Below are 21,077 nucleotides of genomic sequence, written 5' to 3' on the forward strand. Positions count from 1 at the left end.
ATCACGATAAAAACAAAAACACTAATGGGGTACAAAAAAAGGTACACATCATGCAGCAGTAATAAGGAAATAAAGTGTCACAGATGTGGTTTCGTGCAGTTTTATGTTCCAGAGTTCAGTAGTTTGTTTGACAGCTTGTGGATAAAAACTGTCTTTTAGTCTGATTTGAAGATAATTTTATTTAATGCTGATTTCAAAATAAAACTCAATAAATATCAAAACAGGTGTAGTGTTTGTTTCATTTTTGCAGTTATCTGGTTTGGAAACTATACCACAAAGTATTGCGAAATAACGCAAAGACTATTGCGTGGGAACGCAAAAAAGAAAAAATTCCCCATGTCCCCTCGCGGACTCCGTAGAAGGCTTCATCAAGGGAAGATATTAAATAAATATGTTGTGAAATAGAAAAAAATTGAATGTACCATTAAATGTACAATTTATTTAATACATCATTACATATTAAGTGTACCACTAATTACGTCATGTCATCTTTAAAATTATACTTAATTATTCAGTGGCACATTTAATTGCATAATAGTCCATTTCATGATATAATGGTACATTTATTGTTTCTAATGATGTATTAAATAAATAAATGGTACCTTTAATTTAATGGCACATTTAATGTTACATTTCTTTCATGTTACATTTACTTCACTTATGGGACATTCACAACATTTATTTATTTAATGATGATTTTATTGTATTAATTTTGTCCAGTTCGACCCTCCATTCTTGATGCCTGTATAGGAGATCATGTCAGAATTTAAATCAGGTGTTCTGGATCAGACACACATCTAAAACTTGCAGAGAAGGGGTCCCTGAGGACCAGGGCTGTGAACCATTGAGGTACAGTTTCTAAATTATGAAGGTAATGCCTTTTTGGCCTTTTGTTCAACAAGTACAGTTCTCTTACTAGGTGCATTTTTCTTTCGTTCCAGCAACTTGAAACATAAAAGTAATGTCATTGTTCAAAGGAAACGATCACTTAATAAATAAGTAAAATACAACTATGTACATTTTGTTTATTCAACTAAGATAGGCATGGTCTGTTTCCTTGTTTAATATTTTATTATTTCTTCATTATTATTCTTTTTACTTTAACTGGCCTTTACTACAACTAAAAACAGGGACCTAACTGGTCCTTCAAAGAAAGAAATTGCCAAAAGACTAAATGAAGAAAACAAAAATGGGAGTGGCACAGGAGTGGGAGTCGTTCTGAATGGGAGCGGGACGGGAGTGGGAGTCAATTTACCAGGAGTGGGACGGGACAGGATTTTTTTCGTTATGCTGGCCTGGGATTGGGATGGGACAAGACATTTTTCTGTGGGAGCGGGATGGGACAGGAGAGAAAATCCACTCCCGTGTCACCCTCTAGCTCCAACTAAGACATCCCAAATATATTGCAAAATTCTGAGGAAAAAAATTCAAATCAGTTATTTAAATTGTTTTAGTAATTTCTTGATTGTAAGACATATTTAACTGTATTTCAGTGTGAGAGGGATATTTCTTTGAACGTCTATGATATTTCGTAGAATATTCTTTATACTTAAAGAAAGCACTAATCAGAACTTTGGCTGATACCAGCTTCCACTTTTCTTTTTGTTCTGCCTTGCTGATTATTGTTGTGGATTCATAACACATACAACTGTAAAGATGCTGTTTTATTTCAACAATGAAATGACCAGAACGTTGTCCATATAGAAAATAAACAGCAGGTTCCTTTATGGAGTTAGTAGTTTTGAATTCAATAGAAAATGAAGGGATTACAGTGCCTTTCAAAACTATTCCAACCCCAACCCTGTTTATCCCATTTGATGATGTGATTCAAACATAAAATAGGACAAAATAACAGAAAATGTCAGTGTGCATAACCTTTTTTAACTTTTGCTCAAGACTATCCCTGTATTCAACAACATCAATCTTTCCCTCGACTCTGACCAGTTTCCTGACCCTGCTACTGAAAAACATCCCCACAGCATGATGCTTCCACCACTATGTTTCACTGTGGGAATGGTGTTCCTGGGCTGATGGAAAGTGTTAGGTTTGTGCCAGTCAAGGGGGTGAATACATATACACATGCCAATTTTCTGGTTTTTCTTTCTTTATTTTTTTTTTATTCCTGTTTTTACAAATAGTTTTCTCATTTCACTTGTTCTGTGCAGATCCATCGCATAAAATAAGATTTAAAAGCATTTAAATTACAGGTTGTACTGTAACAAAATAGGTAAAAAGCCAAGGGGGGGGGTGATTACTTTTGCAAGGCACTGTGGGGAAAACATGATATTTGTTACAGAAAGATTTAAAATAAAGAAAATTAAAAAAATTAATTTAGGTTTGATTTGCCGGTCAAGGGAAACGCAGCCATTTCCAGTAAACCGTCTGATTAACTGGTGCACTAATCAGGCTTAATTGTTAGAAATTTGATTTGTTTGAACTAATTTTCATGTGCAGGATTACACTTGAAGCCTGTAACTTTCTTATTAGAAGTAAAACCCCAAATCAGACAGCTGTCCTGGATAAAAAGGCAGGTAGAGTGTAGAGAAACAAATACAGATTATATAGAATTATGCCTTTGCTTTATTTGCTGAGTTATGGTCTTTTTTTTTTCTGCCTGTTTTGTAAATATTACTGATTTCCTTGTATGTTTACACTATGACTCCCCTTTTATCCCTTATGTTGTCCATCCTATTCGTATGCTGTTAATGCCAGTCACTTGCAGAAGCATGAATGAATTGTCTCTAAAGACAGAGGTCACTGGTGCATGAATCCCATCGGTTAGAATTATCTTTAAAAGCACATAGATGATAAACCTTTAAGGTTAGAGAAATTAAATCATATGCTTCAGCCATTTTCTTAAATCAATAGTCTACTTAGAATTAAAGTTACATAAAACAGTTCCAAAAAGGATTGACTATATTTTCCCTCCACAGTCATTGGAAAGCACAAGGAGGATGCTGCAGATGGCAGAGGAGGTGAGACGGTTGACATTTTTGTTCTTACTCACTCTTAAGACGGTTTTATTAAATCAGGCATTGTTTTATCAGCTTGAAAGTGTCAAAATGTCACATGCACCAATGTGGCTTTCATCCATTTTAAATCTTAAGATTAGAGCTGTTTTCTTTTTAAGCAAGGTCAGATTAGGTTGTCTCTACCTCTTATTGTTTCTGTCTAGTGTGGTCGGGGTCGTGCTGATTAATGTTTCTTTTCTTTTTCAGAGCCAACAGACAGGCAACAAAACCATGGAGATGCTTGACCACCAAGGAGGTCAATTCACAACATAAACACAGCGTTTCTGTATCTCATAAACTTTCCATCATTACTAAAGGGGGGAAGAGCTATTTTTGGCTTTAGAATGGAAACCGTTCATGATATTTTTTCCACCTGAGGCAAGAAGAAAAATAACTGTTGGATTAAAAGCCTCAAGGATATGGAAACTATAAAAAAGCAAGCAGAAAGATGGTTTCTGTTTGAGCACATAACAGTGGAGGAAATTTAATATATCCTCAATTCTACAGTTGATTTATTTGTTTTCACGAAGTACTGGAAACGTCTGTCATTGCAGTGTGAAGGAAATGGGTGGAATAATAAGAGAACAGACTATTTGAATGGATTTCAGAAAAATGCAGAAGTGGATAGATTTTTGTTTCTCTACTCTACTGCTCTTCCAGTCATAAATTAGTTGTTTTAATTGACCTTTCAACAGGGTTGGGGTCGGGGCTTTTCCAGGTTTCATGTGTTTTTGGGATCATTTTCCTGTTGGACCAACTATCAAGTTGTTAAATTTGAATCAAAAGGTTTGATGGGAGTCCACTTTTTTCATTATTCCTTCCACTTTGTACCATGCTTCAGTACAACTGGCACCTAAACAGTCCCTCAACATGATCCTGCCACCACCATGTTTCAAGCCTCACCTTGACTTCTCCAAACATTCCTCCTGACATTGTGACCCAACAGCTCGATCTTTGTATCATCTGAACATAAAACCTTCCTTCTGAAGGAGTTTGGCTTTAAGGTTTTGAATTTGGAGCAGGCTCGTTCTTCTTGGTCATCACCCGCTCAGTCCATGTTAATGCAAAATCCATGATGGCTCTAGGGATCCTATTGCACTCCACAGAGTCCTTTGTGATATGGACATTGCACGCACTGATATCGCATTGCAGACGACTGCTATTTATAGAGCAGCCCTAGTCAGACGTAGATCAGAAGGTTGGTGATTATTGCTCGGAGACGTTGTCGTCGTCGTCTTCCGCTTATCCGGGACCGGGTCGCGGGGGCAGCAGACTCAGCAGAGACGCCCAGATGTCCCTCTCTCCAGACACCTCCTCCAGTTCCTCCAGGGGGAGCCCAAGGCGTTCCCAGGCCAGCCGAGAGACATAGTCCTTCCAGCGTGTACCTGGGCCGTCCCCTGGGCCTCCTCCCAGTGGGACGTGCCTGGAACACCTCCCGAGGAAGGCGTCCAGGAGGCATCCGGTATAGATGCCCGAGCCACCTCAACTGGCTCCTCTCGATGTGGAGGAGCAGCGGCTCTACTCCGAGCCCCTCCCGGATGGCCGAGCTCCTCACCCTATCTCTAAGGGAGTGCCCGGCCACCCTATGGAGGAAGCTCAATTCAGCCGCTTGTATCCGGGATCTCGTTCTTTCGGTCATGACCCAAAGTTCATGGCCATAGGTGAGGGTAGGAACGTAGACCGACCGGTAAATTGAGAGCTTTGCTTTTCGACTCAGCTCTCTCTTCACCACAACGGACCGGCACAGCGCCCCCATTACTGTGGCAGCCGCACCGATCCGTCTGTCGATCTCCCGCTCCATTCTTCCCTCACTCGTGAACAAGACCCCGAGATACTTAAACTCCTCCACTTGAGGCAGGAACTCCCCTCCAACCTGAAGAGGACAAGCCACCCTTTTCCGGTCGAGTACCATGACCTCAGACTTGGAGGAGCTCATCCTCATCCCAGCCGCTTCACACTCGGCTGCGAACCGCCACAGCGCATGCTGTAGGTCTTGGCTAGAGGGGGCCAGCAGGACCACGTCATCTGCAAAAAGAAGAGACGAAATCCACTGGTCTCCAAACCAGACCCCCTCCGGCACTTGGCTGCGTTTAGAAATCCTGTCCATAAAAGTTATGAACAGGACCGGTGACAAAGGGCAGCCCTGCCGGAGTCCAACATGCACCGGGAACAGGTCCGACTTGCCAGCAATGCGGACCAAACTCCTGCTCCGCTCATACAGGGACCGGATGGCCCCTAATAAAGGGCCCCCGATTCCATACACCTGGAGCACCCCCCACAGGGCATCACGAGGGACACAGTCGAATGCTTTCTCCAGGTCCACAAAACACATGTGAACCGGTTGGGCAAACTCCCATGAACCCTCGATCACCCTGTAGAGGGTATAGAGCTGGTTCAGTGTACCACGGCCGGGACGAAAACCACACTGCTCCTCCTGAAGCCGAGGTTCGACTATCGGTCGGACTCTCCTCTCCAATACCCTGGCGTAGGCCTTACCAGGGAGGCTGAGGAGTGTGATCCCCCTGTAGTTGGAACACACCCTCCGGTCCCCCTTCTTATGAAGGGGGACCACCACCCCAGTCTGCCAGTCCAGAGGCACTGTCCCCGTCCACCACGCAATGTTGAAGAGGCGTGTCAACCATGACAGCCCTACAACATCCAGAGACTTGAGGTACTCAGGGCGGATCTCATCCACCCCCGAAGCCCTGCCACCACGGAGCTTTTTAACCACCTTGGTGACTTCAGCTTGGGTGATGAAAGAGTCCAACCCCGAGTCCGCAGCCTCTGTTTCCACCACGGAATGCGTGATGGAAGGATTGAGGAGATCCTCGAAGTACTCCTTCCACCGCCCGATAATGTCCTCAGTCGAGGTCAGCAGTCTCCCGCCCCCACTATAAACAGTGTTGGCGAAGCACTGCTTCCCCCTCCTGAGGCGCCGGTCGGTTTGCCAGAATCGCTTCGAGGCCAACCGGTAGTCCTTCTCCATGGCCTCACCGAACTCCTCCCAGGCCCGAGTTTTTGCCTCTGCCACCGTCCGGGCCGCAGCACGCTTTGCCTCACAGTACCCGTCAGCCGCCTCAGGAGTCCCACAAGCCAACCACAGCCGATAGGACTCCTTCTTCAACTTCACAGCATCCCTTACTGCCGGTGTCCACCACCGGGATCTGGGATTGCCGCCGCGACAGGCACCGCAGACCTTACGGCCGCAGCTACGGGCAGCAGCATCGACAATAGATGCGGAGAACATGGTCCACTCGGACTCTATGTCTCCAACATCCCCCGGGATCTGGTCGAAGCTCTCCCGAAGGTGGGAGGTGGCCGAGGGCTCCACCAGGCGTTCCCAGCAGACCCTCACTATGCGCTTGGGCCTGCCAAGTCTGTCCGGCTTTCTCCTCCTCCAGCGGATCCAAAACATGCGGCCAAAGGTCTGATGATACGACAACAAAGTCGATCATCGACCTCCTGCCTAGGGTGTCCTGGTGCCAAGTGCACTGATGGACACCCTTATGTTTGAACATGGTGTTCGTTATGGACAATCCTTTTGCTCGGAGACATATGAACACACATTACGGGGACGTATGTTTGTATTTTGTTTTTTATGTATGCCACAATAGATTATCCACAGTACATTCAAAACTTTCTATCCAATCCTTGTTTTGCAAATTCCTTCCACCCTCCTTTAAGAGATGAATCTATAAAAATCTATAATTGACATCCATGTCCATAGTGGGTCAATGTAAACTTTTAAGTGGCTCTTTTAAGTTTAGTGTAAAGATAAAATGTTTTAAACTGGTATATATTTTTTTAATTTGTCATACTTTCTGCTCCACCCTAAATATATTTATGAGTTTAACAGAATCTTCACTTATATTTGTTTTTCTTAAGGTGATGATGAAGAGAGTTTATTTAAATGACCTAAAAAATAACATTGTGATGTTCTTATTTAGAGCAACTGAAGAATGTGGACCGAGGTATGGACCAGATCAACCAAGACATGAGAGAGGCTGAGAAAAACCTGACCGACCTGTCTAAGTGCTGCGGCCTCTGTGTCTGTCCTTGTGACAGGTAACCGGTCCGCTCCTAGTGGTGCAGTCCTCCACTTTACTGTTCGTCTCACACTTTGTTTAGAACAGCAACTACTTCCTGTTTAACCCCATGATGCCTCATTTTGTAGTGTTCCCGCAGTTATGAATATAGTTGGTCATAAATGAGGTGTAATAGAACAGCATAGCTACAGAACTATCTCTGTTGATAGCTTTGCACACATCTGGGGTGCAATGTTACAAATGTTGATAATAGAGTACTAATAAATCTACTTGGCAAATATGCGTTTGTAGTGAAGTAATGGCTGCGTATTGTTTGAAAATCGTTGTGCATTTGATTCTAAACACGGACCAAATCTTTCTGAAATGCTTTCGCTTTGGGAAAGAAGATACTTTGATTATTAAGACATCAGGTAGGGAACGTTTTACCTTGAAGCTTTATTGATCCATATCTTCAGCAGTTGACCATTGAACCTGCTTAGAATGAGCTATGTCAGCTTGGTGTGTTTAAGGAAACATAATTTAAGTTTTCTGTTTGTTTTTTTGGGGGGTTTTATTTCCAGGGTGTCATCCATCGAGAATGACTCACGCTACAAACGCACGTGGGGCACCAGCGAGGGGCAAGGTGACGGCAAAGACTCAAAAGCCGTCTCCAAGCAGCCTTCAGGTGTTCGCAACGGCCAAACCACCCAGACGAACGCCCCACCATCATCCGGCCCGTACATCAAAAAGTGAGGCTCTGATCATTCCTATTTTTAACTCTTTATTCACTTTGGTTCTCTTTCAACATTTGTTTCGGTATCTCACTATGGGACACGCCTCCAGCGCCTGTCCCCCAGAAGCTCTATTACATTACGCCAGTCTTGACTGGCAGGCGGAAGTGACGTCCGCTCCCATGGGAGGGACTTCCTCCCAGTATAAAAGTCGACGTCACGTAGGTGATCTTCAGTCTAACACCTCTTCTCGCTCCCAGAAGCACCTCTCAGACGGTCATTACAGTAACTTGAGCTAGCTTAACTGTTCACAGAGCGAGCTAACAACTCGGTCGCCGAGCGCTTCTCAATAACTGTGCTCGACTGTTCTGAGTCCCTTTCAACGCTGGTCTGTCGCCAAACAGCAGCGCTGCAACTGGTCACCAAACTAGCTGCAACCTTAACGGAGCTTAAGAAGTTGTGTAACTTGCACTCGTTCTCACCATGAACAGAGTCAAACCACCATCTAGAACCTGCACATGTGGCAATCTCATAGCTGGGGCAGATACCCACTCTGTCTGCGCTTCGTGTCTGGGGCTGCAACATGCCCAGGACGCGTTGGCGTCACCGGCGAGCTGCGAGCACTGTGCACGGCTCACCCTTAAGTCTCGTCGGCGCAGGCTAGCACGCCAAGCTAGCCTGTCAGAGGTTGATCCTATGATGGGGGTAGCCAATCCCCCGCCACCGGAGCTTCCTGGTACTGATGAGAGAGAGCCCACTTTGGCTGGAGCCAGTTGGGGTGATCAGCTCGACTCTGTCGCGCCACTGACTGACCCAGAGGAAAACGAGGCCGCACTTCCAGTTTTCAGCACTCTTGCTAATGCCGAGTCCGAATCTGAAGTGGAGTCCATCAGTCTCGGGTCTGACGACGACGAGCTGGACTGCGGGCCTTATGCCATCCAGTCGGTTGCAAAGCCCTCGGTGACGGATGACACCAGCCGCTGCGGTTCCCCAAACCCGACTGCAACGGACCTGCATGATGTCTGCAGAAGGGCAGCAAAGAAGCTGGGCATCGAGTGGCCGGAAACCCTCACCGAAACTACCACATCCGAGAGCGGCGGCTCGACCGGCCTACCGCATCCCCAAACGCCAGCCTCAGCTGCAGTCAGCGGACCGTGGGAAACAAACCGAGCTCAAAGGTGCTTGGGGAAGGAAGCCATATGCTCCCCCGACGACGCCGGGAAACCAAGCAACCCCTTCCGCTACTGTGAGTGCAAAGAAAAAGAAGCGCGCTACCTAGGGAGCTGTTTTTGGGGTGGGAGAGCAGGATCTGCCAGACACCTGCACCCCCCCTACCAGGACACGTCCTGTCCCAGTTCGAGTTCAGAACGCCACGTTCAAGGCAACTCAAACGGCCTGCAGAGCCGACGTTGGAGCTCATCGTTCAGAGCCGACCGAAGCGGAGAAGGATCAAAGCCACCGAGAGCTCAGTGGAGCCGCAGCTGTGGCCAGAAAGCACACACCAGTGCACAAACACATGCCGGTGTCTAAAAACACGACCTTCCCCCTTCACAACATGTTCAATAAAGTTGTTTTCTGGCACGCATCCAGGCCTGGAGCCGAGGGCGCAGCCACAACAAAAAAACATGAAAAATATGTTAAAAATAACACAAGGACAGGACATGGCCGTGCAGCTGCACATGAGGCCACAAGGGGGAGCTCTCGCTCCAGCTTTGGCACAGCGGCAGGCTGGAGCTCCCGCTCCACCCTTGCCACAGCTGCACATGAGGCCTCAAGGGGGAGCTCTCACCCTACCTCTAACACAGCAGGCTGTTTTTTCTGTGGAAGAAGCAGACCTGGGACGAGCGCAGCTGGCAGTTGTAGCGGAACAGCAGATCCCTCAGCCGGTGTTGCGCAGTGTTTACACGGAAGCACCTTTAGGTCCACTGGCAAACAAGACTCAGCTGTGGCGAGTGTGTGGAGCATCAGATTGGGTGATAAAGACTGTATCCAAGGGATACAGGCTCCAATTTGTGACAGCCCCACCCCGTTTCAAGGGCATAATACAGTCATACGCCCGGGGAGAGTCCGCTCGCGTCCTGCAAGAGGAAATAATTTCCCTGCAGCACAAAAGAGCTGTCCGGCTGGTACCGCAGGAGCAAAGCAGAGACGGGTTATACTGCAGATACTTTCTCGTGCCGAAAAGGGGCGGGGGTCTGCGACCGATATTGGATCTGCGGGCTCTGAACACATATCTGAGACGGTATTCGTTCAGGATGCTAACACACGCAGCTCTGATAAAGTTTGTGCGTCAAGGAGACTGGTTTGTCTCCATAGACTTGAAAGACGCATATTTCCATATCCCTATATACCCCCCTCACAGAAAATACCTCAGATTTGCGTTTCAGGGAGAGATATACGAGTACCTGGTACTTCCTTTTGGCCTCTCACTGAGCCCACGTGTGTTCATGAAATGCACCGAGTCAGCCATCGCGCCTCTGAGGGAAAGGGGGATGCGTCTGGCGACGTATATAGACGATTGGCTGATTGCAGCTCAGTCTTTAGAGGAGCTCAGGACGCATGCCGAGATGCTTACTTTACATCTGACAGCCCTGGGATTCACAATAAACTGGGAAAAGAGCATTTTAACCCCAGTACAAACAATCACCTTCATTGGCCTGTCCCTGAATTCAGTCGAGTTCAGAGCGCGCCTCTCAGCGGAACGAGTAAAAGCCTTTCAGGCTTGTCTGGCACTCTTTCGCAGAGGCACACAGGTGAAATTCAGGTTATGCCTCAGACTGCTCGGTCTGATGGCGTCTGCGCTGGCGGTCATCACACTCGGCCGTCTACACATGCGCCCGTTTCAAAGGTGGGTGGCGTCACTCAGCTTGAGCCCCACACGCCATGCTCACCGCAGCGTCCTGGTTTCTCTCATATGTGCACGTGCGCTGAGCCCGTGGAAGCGTCCCGGTTTTCTCAACACCGGCGTTACCATGGGAACCATCCTGACGAGGAAGGTAATTACCACAGATGCCTCGCTGACAGGCTGGGGAGCCACTCACAAGGGGATGATGGTAAACGGTGTTTGGAGTCCACAAACACAGACAGCTCACATAAATTGTCTGGAACTCCTGGCCGTGATGCTGGCACTGAGACACTTTCTGCCCTTTATCAAAGGGCACCATGTTTTGGTCAGAACGGACAACACAACAGTGGTTGCTTACATCAACAGACAGGGGGGTCTGCACTCACGTCATTTACACGAGCTGGCATACAGACTGATAATCTGGACCAGCTCACACTTGCTGTCGCTAAGAGCGACTCACGTGCCAGGGGTAATGAACAGAGGCGCGGATCTGCTGTCAAGGGGCAATCTCCGCTACAAAGAGTGGAAACTCCACAGCGAGGTGATGTCCCAGATATGGAAGAGGTACGGTCGAGCGGAGGTCGACCTCTTCGCATCAGGGGAAAATGCTCAGTGTCCGATGTTTTTCTCACTGACAGAGCAACAAGCTCCGCTTGGACTGGATGCTCTAGCGCACAAATGGCCGCCTTTCCCCCGCTGGAACTGATCATTCCTACTCTCGCCAGGGTGCGAGAGGGAAAACACTCACTCATTCTGATAGCTCCCCGCTGGCCAGGGAAACATTGGCTAGCGGAGATTTTTCAGATGCTACACGGCGAGCCATGGCGGCTTCGCCTCCGCAGAGATCTCCTGACGCAGGCACGCGGGGAAATATTTCATCCGCATCCAGAGCGCATGGCCCTATGGGCCTGGCCTGTGAGGGGTTAAATCTGGCTGCCAGTGGGCTTCCCCAGAACGTTATTGACACAATTCAAAATGCAAGGGCCGTTTCCACGCGTAACGTGTATGAGGGTAAATGGCAGGCATTTGTGGGTTGGTGCGCAAAACCTATGGTGAGCGTAATGCAAAGCCCTGTGTCGGACGTTTTAACTTTTCTGCAGGCACTGTTGGATAAAGGCTTGGCTTTTTCCACTGTGAAGGTGTACCTGGCTGCTATTTCAGCCTGTCACGTTGGCTTTGGTGACAAAACAGTGGGGCAGCACCCCCTGGTGTGTCAATTCATGAAAGGTGCACGACGGCTCCGTCCAGTGTCGAGGAGCCTCATTCCTTCATGGGATTTACCTATGGTACTCGATGCGTTGTCACGTGCACCGTTCGAACCGTTGCAGCAGGTTGAGCTCAAAGTGCTTTCCTTTAAAACGGCCTTATTGATTGCTCTGGTTTCTGCTAAGCGTGTGAGTGACATTCGAGCACTCTCAGTTAACCCGTCCGCAGTTTCTGGGTGAGTCAAGGGTTTTACTGAAACCTAATCCTGCCTTTATACCTAAGGTTGCTACGGCTCTGCCATGCCGTGCCCTTGAATTAATGGCTTTCTACCCACCACCATTCTCCTCTCGGGAGCATGAACGACTGCATACGCTCTGCCCAGTACGAGCTCTGCAGTTATATGTGAAAAAAACAGCAGATTTTCGTAAATCAGAGCAGCTATTATTATGGCTTATGAGAGCAGAGGCCGTGCACCCCCTGCAGGTCTGCGGGCTCATTCCACTCGTGGTGTGGCATCATCATGGGCACTGTTCCAGGGTATACCTGTGGAGGAAATATGTGAGGCTGCCAACTGGGCGACCCCTCACACCTTCACTAGGTTCTATAAACTGGATGTCACCAGGCCCACACTGGCTCACACGGTTCTGGGTGTGGGTTCCACATTGCCATGAATGCAAGATGCAATCTGTTGGTCTTCGAGTGAGCTTATCTGGCAATACGGGAGCAGAAATATCCCATAGTGAGATACCGAAACGAATGTTGAAAGAGAACTTTAGGTTAAGGATTTAACCCCGGTTCTCTGAAACATGAGTGAGGTATCTCACCAGATCACCCTCCTTGCAGGGAGCGAGGAAGAGGTGTGCTTATTAAACTGAAGATCACCTACGTGACGTCGACTTTTATACTGGGAGGAAGTCCCTCCCATGGGAGCGGACGTCACTTCCGCCTGCCAGTCAAGACTGGCGTAATGTAATAGAGCTTCTGGGGGACAGGCGCTGGAGGCGTGTCCCATAGTGAGATACCTCACTCATGTTTCAGAGAACCGGGGTTAAATCCTTAACCTAAAGTTTTGTCAAAACAGAAATCAGAAACCAATTGTAAATGATTGTTTTTTCTGTTCACTGGCAATATAATGTTGTGTTCATTTTTTCAACCACAAATCTGTAGTGTGACATGCGTTCATATTCACCGCTCTCTACTGTGATTAACCTAAATAAATTTCACTGACAGCAGCAGCATTCAGAAGTCACCTAATCAGTAAATAGAGTCCACCTATGTGTAAGATTTAAGCTTGTTATACATGCAAGCTTAGTTGCTGAATGAAAGCCTTAAGAAGCCCCATTAGCAGTTTGCCACAAGCCATGCAGGGGACACGACAAACATGAATGAAGCTGCTTTGGTCAGATGAGACCCTAAACACACCACCTCCATAATGGAACCTGGTGGCAGGAGCATCACGATGTGAGGATGCTTTTCTTTGGCAGGAACTGGGAAGCTAATGATTAAAATGGATAATCCTGCAAGAAGACACGTTAGAGGCTGCAGAATACTTGAGACTTACTCCGAAAGGACTGCAGCAAAAAGGAGGATTGCTTGGTTGACTCTAGGGGGTCGCATGCAAATGCACACCACATTTAAAGAAAATGTTAAAATACATTAAAGATTCTAGTGGCAATGTGACAAAATTTGAAATGGGTAAAGCAGTGAAAACCTTTGCAAGGCAGGAACAAACGTTATAGTTATTGTGTTTTTCAGGGTAACTAATGATGCAAGGGAGGATGAAATGGAGGATAACCTTCAGGCAGTTGGCAGCATCATTGGTAACCTGAAAGACATGGCTGTGAATATGGGCAGCGAGATTGACAAACAGAACCAACATATTGATGACATCACTAAAAAGGTGAGTCTGAAGGCAGATAATGGTGTCTTTTTCCATGTAAGATCTGGTCAATTTTGCCGTTTCTAGTCCTTTTCTAGAAATATTGATGAAATACAACAGAGACCAAATTGGGGAAATCCATGTGTGTTTTGAGACACTGTGTTTGAAGCTTCATTCCAGTGCCTAACAGCTCCGGGGTCGTGGAGTCTGGTCAGAATCTAAGGACAGGCACAAGAATCATTCATTAATTTGGGATACCAGCCAGAGCCAAGACATCGGCACTGAAGGGGCTTCAGCCTGTGTCTGGATCTTCTTAAGTGGTCATACCAAAGACAGCAGCAAAACACCAAACCTCTGATAATGTGGCGAGTCCCAAGGATGAAAATTTAAAAATGCTGAACAATCTTGAGTGTTTTTTATTTTTTTTGGCACTGGACGTTTTTAAAAACATGGAAATCTTAATTTAATTGCAAATAATACTGCTGTATTTCCTTATAGCACATTTGCTATTAGAATTTTTCAGTAGCAGTTTGTACATTGTTCCCATCTAACGCTCCCTTGTTGGTGATCTTAGTTTCCCAGAGCTTGCTTGCATTTTGCAGACATTGCAGGACTTGATGTGAAAATCTTCACACTTGTGCAGTAAAACCTCTTCAGTGGATATTACAAAAGATTTTGCTGGAGATCCACCATTCAGGATTTTCCCGGCTGATACAGATTTTCAGATTTCTTTGGCTCTGACCACGGATTCAGTTTTTTTTTACTGATTTTGTTCTTTATTTTCTAACAACTACAACACAAACGTCCTGCAGGTTCTTTGATGGCTGTAGTAGTAACAAATCCAGCAGAAAATAAAGCATTTGCAATATTATCCTGATTTATGGATCTAAGCATATTTCCTAAATCTTATATAGACTGGAAAGAGTGGAATTTTTTAGTTTAGGTTTTAGTGCATTCAATAAGTAGGAGAGAAATAAAATCTGTTTTTTTGGTATTCACCTGCTGATCAAGGGGATTAATTAGCAGATCTTTATTGATACATCTCTAGTTTTTGCATCTATAACAAGACAGTTTGTTCCTTTTTAACCCAATGCTTATTTCATTCAGGCGGACATGAACAAACTGCGCGTCGATGAAGCAAACAAGAGAGCCAACAAGCTCGTCAAATAGACGAGGATTCCTCCTGCTAGTCCCATACATCCACTTTGAGTCTTTTCTGCTTCATACATGCACATTGTCTACGTCTGCACAGTCAGACACACACTCTGAGATAAAATAAGAACAAATTGGATCATGAAGACATTTTGCCAGCAGTGTGCCTTTGACACCATCTACTACGCATTGTAAATAGCCATGTTGGACTGTCTGAAGCAGTGTGGGAATCAGAAACAGGACTAAAGAGGACGTAACCGACTCCACATCACTGCTGTTTGACACCAAACATCCACCAGGCCCGTGGCAGCGTCTAAATAACATTCACAGTGAGGGAAGATGCACAGGTCAGCTGGCTTCCCTACCATTTTCGTCCTCAGATTTGCTGTTATGATATGAATAACCGAGGTCACTGATCCACACTGATAAGCTGTAATTAACAAAATCTAAAATGAAAACATCAACTTAATTAAAATCAGATGCTCAAATCCCAGCATTGAAGTTCATTGTGTGGCGTATTGTTTTGATCTGATATCCCTATTTAATTATCTGGCAAGCAGAAATAACTTTGTCTGTTTTTAACACTTTGTTTCCATGATGTTTTTGCCATTTAAGATGTAGAGGTGTATCCCAAGAAATTATAGATAGAATATCATTCAGTAATTTCATTCAAAAGTGAAACTCTTATATACACTCAAAATAAACAGTGGGGTATTTGTGAATTTAAAAAATCCATAAGTCTAATAAAAAATGTTTTTAATACAGGAATTACAGCAGTAAAGTATGTCCATGTACTGTACAGCATATGGAAATGCATATACTGTAACTGCATGAATTACTGCATCAGTGCAGCATGGCATGGTGATCAGCCCGTGAAAAGGGATTTCTGTGTATTCATTAGATACAAGGCATAATAATCAAAATTAGCTTAAATAAACTTTAAATGTATAAATGAGTTTCACTATTTGACTTGAATTATAAAAATAACCTTTTGATGATGAGATGCACCTGTAAATGCTATTTTAAAAAACAGCAAAATCCCAAATGTGCCTTTTGGAGGGAATCAGAACAAAATCTTTTCATGCTGGAATTAAAAATCTTCCTACTGAATATGCTTCAGACTGAGGTCAAGTTGAGGGTTTTGTGTAAATATGACAATATCCTATTATAAGAAGGCATACATACCAATCACTTAATTTTAGTTGTTCCTGAAGCATTTAGTCTAACATCAACACTGAATTTCAAAATAGATGGCAGGGGTTTACCATTAAAACATCCACTGTCTTACATTTATTTTTAGTGTTTGTCTTTGTATTTAGGGTTTTCCTGTCTGATCCCAGTGTTGTTGTAAATATGGAATATTCTGGAACTGTTTGACTGCCTGCAGTCATTCTTTTAATCGGACTGTATCTCTTTAATGTTGGCTAATAAAGATTTACTGCTCCCAACTGGAGATTTACCAGCCTATGCAGAGCTGCTGCACAAATCATGTAATGTGCAGAAAATTCACTTCCTCTTGCTCTATAATTGTACAATCTGTTAAACATATAAAAACAAATGTTCAGTCCTTAAACACACTTGTAATGCATATTTTGTTTTTCATATCACTCTGGCATTGTTTTTGGTTTTTGTGGGAATATGCTGCAGCTCTGTGACAAATTATAGTTTCCAGAAAAGCTTTTTTTTTTTTTTTTTTTTTAGAAACATATGATCCTCCCCCTATAAATTACAATTGCTGTGTTGTAACAGTTGTATCACCGAAGGCTCCTGCTGCACTCTGCTTTAACAGCACAGCTGCATTAAACACTATTATATCTGGTGATTAAAAACCATTATATCAGTGTGTTTTATCAAAACAGCCTGGCTGAGAAATTACAGCTGGCAGCAGGATGCATAAATATACACAGTGTGTAAATGAGTTGCTTACGGGGTAAAAGCCGAATGTATCCGATGGGTCCTGTCATGATCTCTCACAACGAGGTGGCTAATAAGTAACATTGCATGCTAAACCTGTTTCCTATCAGCATCTCCTGGTTCATTTATTCTGAAAAACAAGAATCGTTTGCCTGCAGGCATGCGCTTACGGAGTTTGTAAAGATTGTCAAAAATTGTTTAGTGCTTTGTGGTGCTGTAAGTGATCATCCTCAGCATGTTACTGGTGACATGAGATCTAATGAGTTTGAAGCTGCCCTGTAGTCGTCTCCTCTTGGTGTCACCAACAGCTACTGGAATGTAAATGCAGCACATTTGTTTGTTTTTAGTATATTCATATGCAGCTTGACTTTTGGTTAACAGCGTCTGTTTAAATTCATTCCAGTTGTTTCATGTATCTCTATCAAACTGTTTATTCTCAATAAACTATACTCTGAAGCTCATTTTAATGCACCTTTCTTGATTTTCAGCTGTTTAAGGATTTTAGGATTCAATGTTAAAATTGTGTAGTTGAGGTGGTTCGGCCATCTGGTACGGATCCCCCCTGGACACCTCCCTAAGGAGGGGGTTCCCGTCATGTCCAACTGGAAGGAGACCCCGAGGATGGCCCAGGACACGCTGGAGAGACCATCTCCTGGCTGGCCTGGGAACGCTTTGAGGTTCTTCTAGAACAGGTGGCTGTGGAAAGACATGTCTGGACTTCCTTACTCAAGCTGCTCCCCCCACAACCCGATCTTGGACCAAGCTGAAGATAATGGATGGGTGGATATAATTGGGTGACTTGCAAAAGTGATTTTACCCATTGAACTTTTTTCTCTATTGAGAGATAAATAATTGTTTTCTTGTTTTTTCTCTATCATGAACCAGGGAAGCTGATCACAGCTGGTGGGAAGATGGATGGAGCTAAATACAGGACCATTCTGGAAGAAAACCTTCCAGCAGGCCAACTACTGTATCATAGACATACAGCCAGAGTGACAACGGAATAATTTAGGTCCAAGCATATTCATGTGTTAGAATGGCCTAGTCAAAGTCCAGATAAAAATCCAGAGGAGAATCTGTGCAAAGACTTGGATATTAAGGTTTGTAAACACTGACTGAGCTTCGACCAATTTTGCATAGAAGAATAACTGCAGCGAGAGGTGGTGCTATAAGAAATTGCAGAACAGGGAGGCTAAGCACAAATCCACTTGAACACTATGCACCATTTTGTGCTGATTAATCACACAAAACATTGTTTTTTGGTTGTAATGCAACAAAATGGAAAATTTCAATGAGTCGAACACTCCTAAACACCGTATAGAGAAATGTTATCTGAAAATGAGTCAAACCAGGCAACTTTTTCTGGATATTAGTTTTAAACTTTATTCTCAAAATGTATACTGATGTCTTCTCTAAACATTGTTGGATATTTTACATAGCTGGAGAGTACAAAATGCAGATTAAAAACCACTGAACAGAAATGGCACATAGGTAAGGAGTGGATGGAGGTGTGGGAGTAGAAGCGTCACATTCTGAGTTATTGTAGATGTAGTGACCAATAAAGAAAACCACAAAATAAAAACAATGCAAGTCTTTCAAACCATTTTCTGGTGTGGCTTTTCTGTACAAATTTAGAGTTATCATTGTTTTGCAATGTCTGTGAGAAGACTAGATGTTCACTAGGTCGATACCTTTTTAACAGAGATCATCATGACAGCTCTTGCGGTGAACGATCTCGTTCATTTTTCTGAACATGGCTTTTAATGAGGTCACTTGAGTTAGATTGTGGCTCAGGGTCAGAGCCCGTAGCACAAGGCAAGACGGCAGCGTGAGACTGCATTAGTGCCACCGCACTAACTCGTATGGCTTATATACTCTAGATTTCTTGTTTGCATGTGTTAATTATGTGCCCTTATTATGCAGTGTTTTGCTGTGAAATTTCCCTCCGTTATATTCACATCATAAACACCCTCAGCTTCATAGTGCTGCTGCTTGAGCCATGCCTGGTCCTCTTGTGGAGTTTTTTATATATATACCTACATAAGTAACAGGCCCTGGATTCATTTCTAGATTGCTATTATTTGACTCTTATTTACTGGTTGTGTTTGTGCATTGAGCTAAATTAAATCTAGTGAGATGCCAGGTGTTTCATAAAGAGTGGCTTCTAATGTTTTATATTTTGTCACTTAAAGTGTTAACGAGCAGAAAGGCCTCTGGTTGTTGTAGTTTTACACCCATTAACAGTTGTTTTGTGCCTTTGATAATTGTAGACTAACAGTTTTTTTTCTATTATAACAAATCACTTTTTTCCAATTCCTATTATGAAATCCTGGGTAATATTTCGTTGAAGTGTTTTTAACATTACTTAAATACGTTTCTATACAACAAAGCCTATACCCATCTTTTCATAACACAGCATGATGCGGCCACCACCATGTTTTGAATGCCTTATGGGACCAAAATAACTTCTCTCCCTGCTGCTGAGGAACCCGTTATACTTCTCTCCTTCAGCCTGAGGAAGGCTGGCATCGCCCTGTGACCTTTTTTTCTATTAGCTTTTTTTCTTCGTTGAATTTAGTCCATCTGCAGAAAATACCTGCTTGGCCTTCATCCCCCCAGGCTTCAAAGTAAGCTTGCTTTTCAAGGCTGCCAGCTACCAGGAAGGAGCCTTTGAAGTCAAGCCTTCTGGTAGGGCAACAACAGAGTTCAGTGGTTCTGTGTTCATCCCTGCATTTGTGAAAAGCTTGAGCTACAGAATCGAACCTCTAATCCAGTTAGGTCTTTTGCTACTCTTAACAGATTTTCTTCAGGATTTCCCTGCATTTAGCTCCATCAATCTTCTGAACCTTCTAGTTCAACAACTTTCTCCAGCTTTCCTGTCCCTTTGAAGAAAAGCATCCCCACCATGATGCTGCCACCACTATGATTTGAACCCATATTGTCAGGCTTCCCAGTAGTGTATCTAAAAGATTCAGTGCTGATGTGTTAATCCATAGATTCGTACAGGCCTGAGCCTCCCAACAAATCTTCAGAATTCTGCCTGAGGCATGTGGTGGAAATCTGACCAATATTTCAGTTTGTAAGCTTTTTACTGGAACACCCGCAGATGTGAGCCACCTTTATGAAACACCCCACAGATGTAAGAGTGCTAGCAATCAAGTTGGTCTTGCTTCAGGAATATCTCAATAGCACCATGTCAAACTAATGTAAAACATACTCCATGCATCTGCAGATATATAGTGTATACATGTCAATGAATAGATATGAAAGTCAGAGTTCATTACACAAGTGTTGAGTATATTTGAAATTCACAAAAATAATGACGGCCACAGACAGGTTGAGAATACAGCCTGAATAGGACTGTATTCTGAACCCACATATTGTGATGTCACATTATCGCTACTATCAAAAAAAAGGTCTCCTCACTCAGATCCTTCCCAGTGCATAGAGCGTTTAGTTTGCATAACTGCAATTACACCTGCAGTGTGTGCACTGTTCTGCACTGCGTCATGCTTTAATCAGCTCCGAATCTTTACGCTGCCTTTTACAAAGCTGCTCTCAAACATGATCTATTTCACTCTGCTTCTGTTTGTTGCATTTAGTGCTCTGAACTCAAATAGCACAGTATTACAGTTCACAACCATTTTATAAGGCAAATTCATTAAAAATACCTTAATGTCCTCCGTGGCTTTATCAAAGCATGCCTAAACAAAGCACACAAACAAACTGCAGCTGAACTAAGAAAAGCAAAGTTTTAAAAACAATCTTTGGTTGAGTGTGAAGCATTCCTGTGCTTTAATTTAGCATTTCTAAATGCAAACAAAAAGGGACCTTTGTTATCATACTCTCGCTTAAATACAGGCAATAGTGATGGCTTTAAACCTAAACTACACTATTTGTTATTTGTCACAAAAATCTTATAAAAAAAAAACTCAGGTGATAAAAAGCTTGCTCCGACTGGCCGTGCACACATACTAGTTTCTCTTTCCAGGTTGCCCAGACTACTGACTCTCCAGACAACTCTAGTTTTTTCATTCATTTCTTCTTGGCAAAGCGGCTGAACTTCTTCTCCTTGTCTTTCTTGGCAGAGCCGGTCACAGGAGGGGCAGCTGAGGAGGAGGGAGCGGCGGGCAGGCTGTGGGTTTTGGACCCCGAGGGGCCAGGTCCCTCCTCCGCTGCCAGGGTCTGAACAGCCTTCTCCATGGCCTGGCTCCAACGTTGGAGCTCCTCCTGGAATTCAACAGAAAAAGCCCACATGGAGTTGGCTTAGAAAAGGACGTTTACCCCCACAGAAGTGGTGTGTGGTTTTGTCTT

At 44.3% G+C, this 21,077-nt stretch overlaps 2 protein-coding genes across 4 annotated transcripts in view; one reads left to right on the forward strand and one right to left on the reverse strand.

The window, feature by feature from the left end:
• The window catches only part of LOC124855210 (synaptosomal-associated protein 23-like), a 35,365-nt gene extending 18,141 nt beyond the window's left edge, over positions 1 to 17,224 (forward strand). For both annotated transcript variants that reach the window (XM_047344877.1, XM_047344876.1), the window contains exons 3-8: positions 2,934 to 2,975; positions 3,219 to 3,267; positions 6,959 to 7,076; positions 7,618 to 7,785; positions 13,574 to 13,718; positions 14,805 to 17,224. In XM_047344877.1, the coding sequence (XP_047200833.1) occupies positions 2,934 to 2,975; positions 3,219 to 3,267; positions 6,959 to 7,076; positions 7,618 to 7,785; positions 13,574 to 13,718; positions 14,805 to 14,867 (585 nt within the window). In that variant the 3' untranslated portion in view covers positions 14,868 to 17,224. The remainder of the gene's footprint in view (positions 1 to 2,933; positions 2,976 to 3,218; positions 3,268 to 6,958; positions 7,077 to 7,617; positions 7,786 to 13,573; positions 13,719 to 14,804) is intronic.
• An 896-nt stretch (positions 17,225 to 18,120) lies between these two features.
• The window catches only part of sptb (spectrin, beta, erythrocytic), a 57,755-nt gene continuing 54,798 nt past the window's right edge, over positions 18,121 to 21,077 (reverse strand). For both annotated transcript variants that reach the window (XM_047344879.1, XM_047344878.1), the window contains exon 36: positions 18,121 to 20,993. In XM_047344879.1, the coding sequence (XP_047200835.1) occupies positions 20,799 to 20,993 (195 nt within the window). In that variant the 3' untranslated portion in view covers positions 18,121 to 20,798. The remainder of the gene's footprint in view (positions 20,994 to 21,077) is intronic.

The sequence above is a fragment of the Girardinichthys multiradiatus genome, chromosome 19 (assembly GCF_021462225.1).
Source record: "Girardinichthys multiradiatus isolate DD_20200921_A chromosome 19, DD_fGirMul_XY1, whole genome shotgun sequence".
Lineage (NCBI taxonomy): Eukaryota > Metazoa > Chordata > Actinopteri > Cyprinodontiformes > Goodeidae > Girardinichthys > Girardinichthys multiradiatus.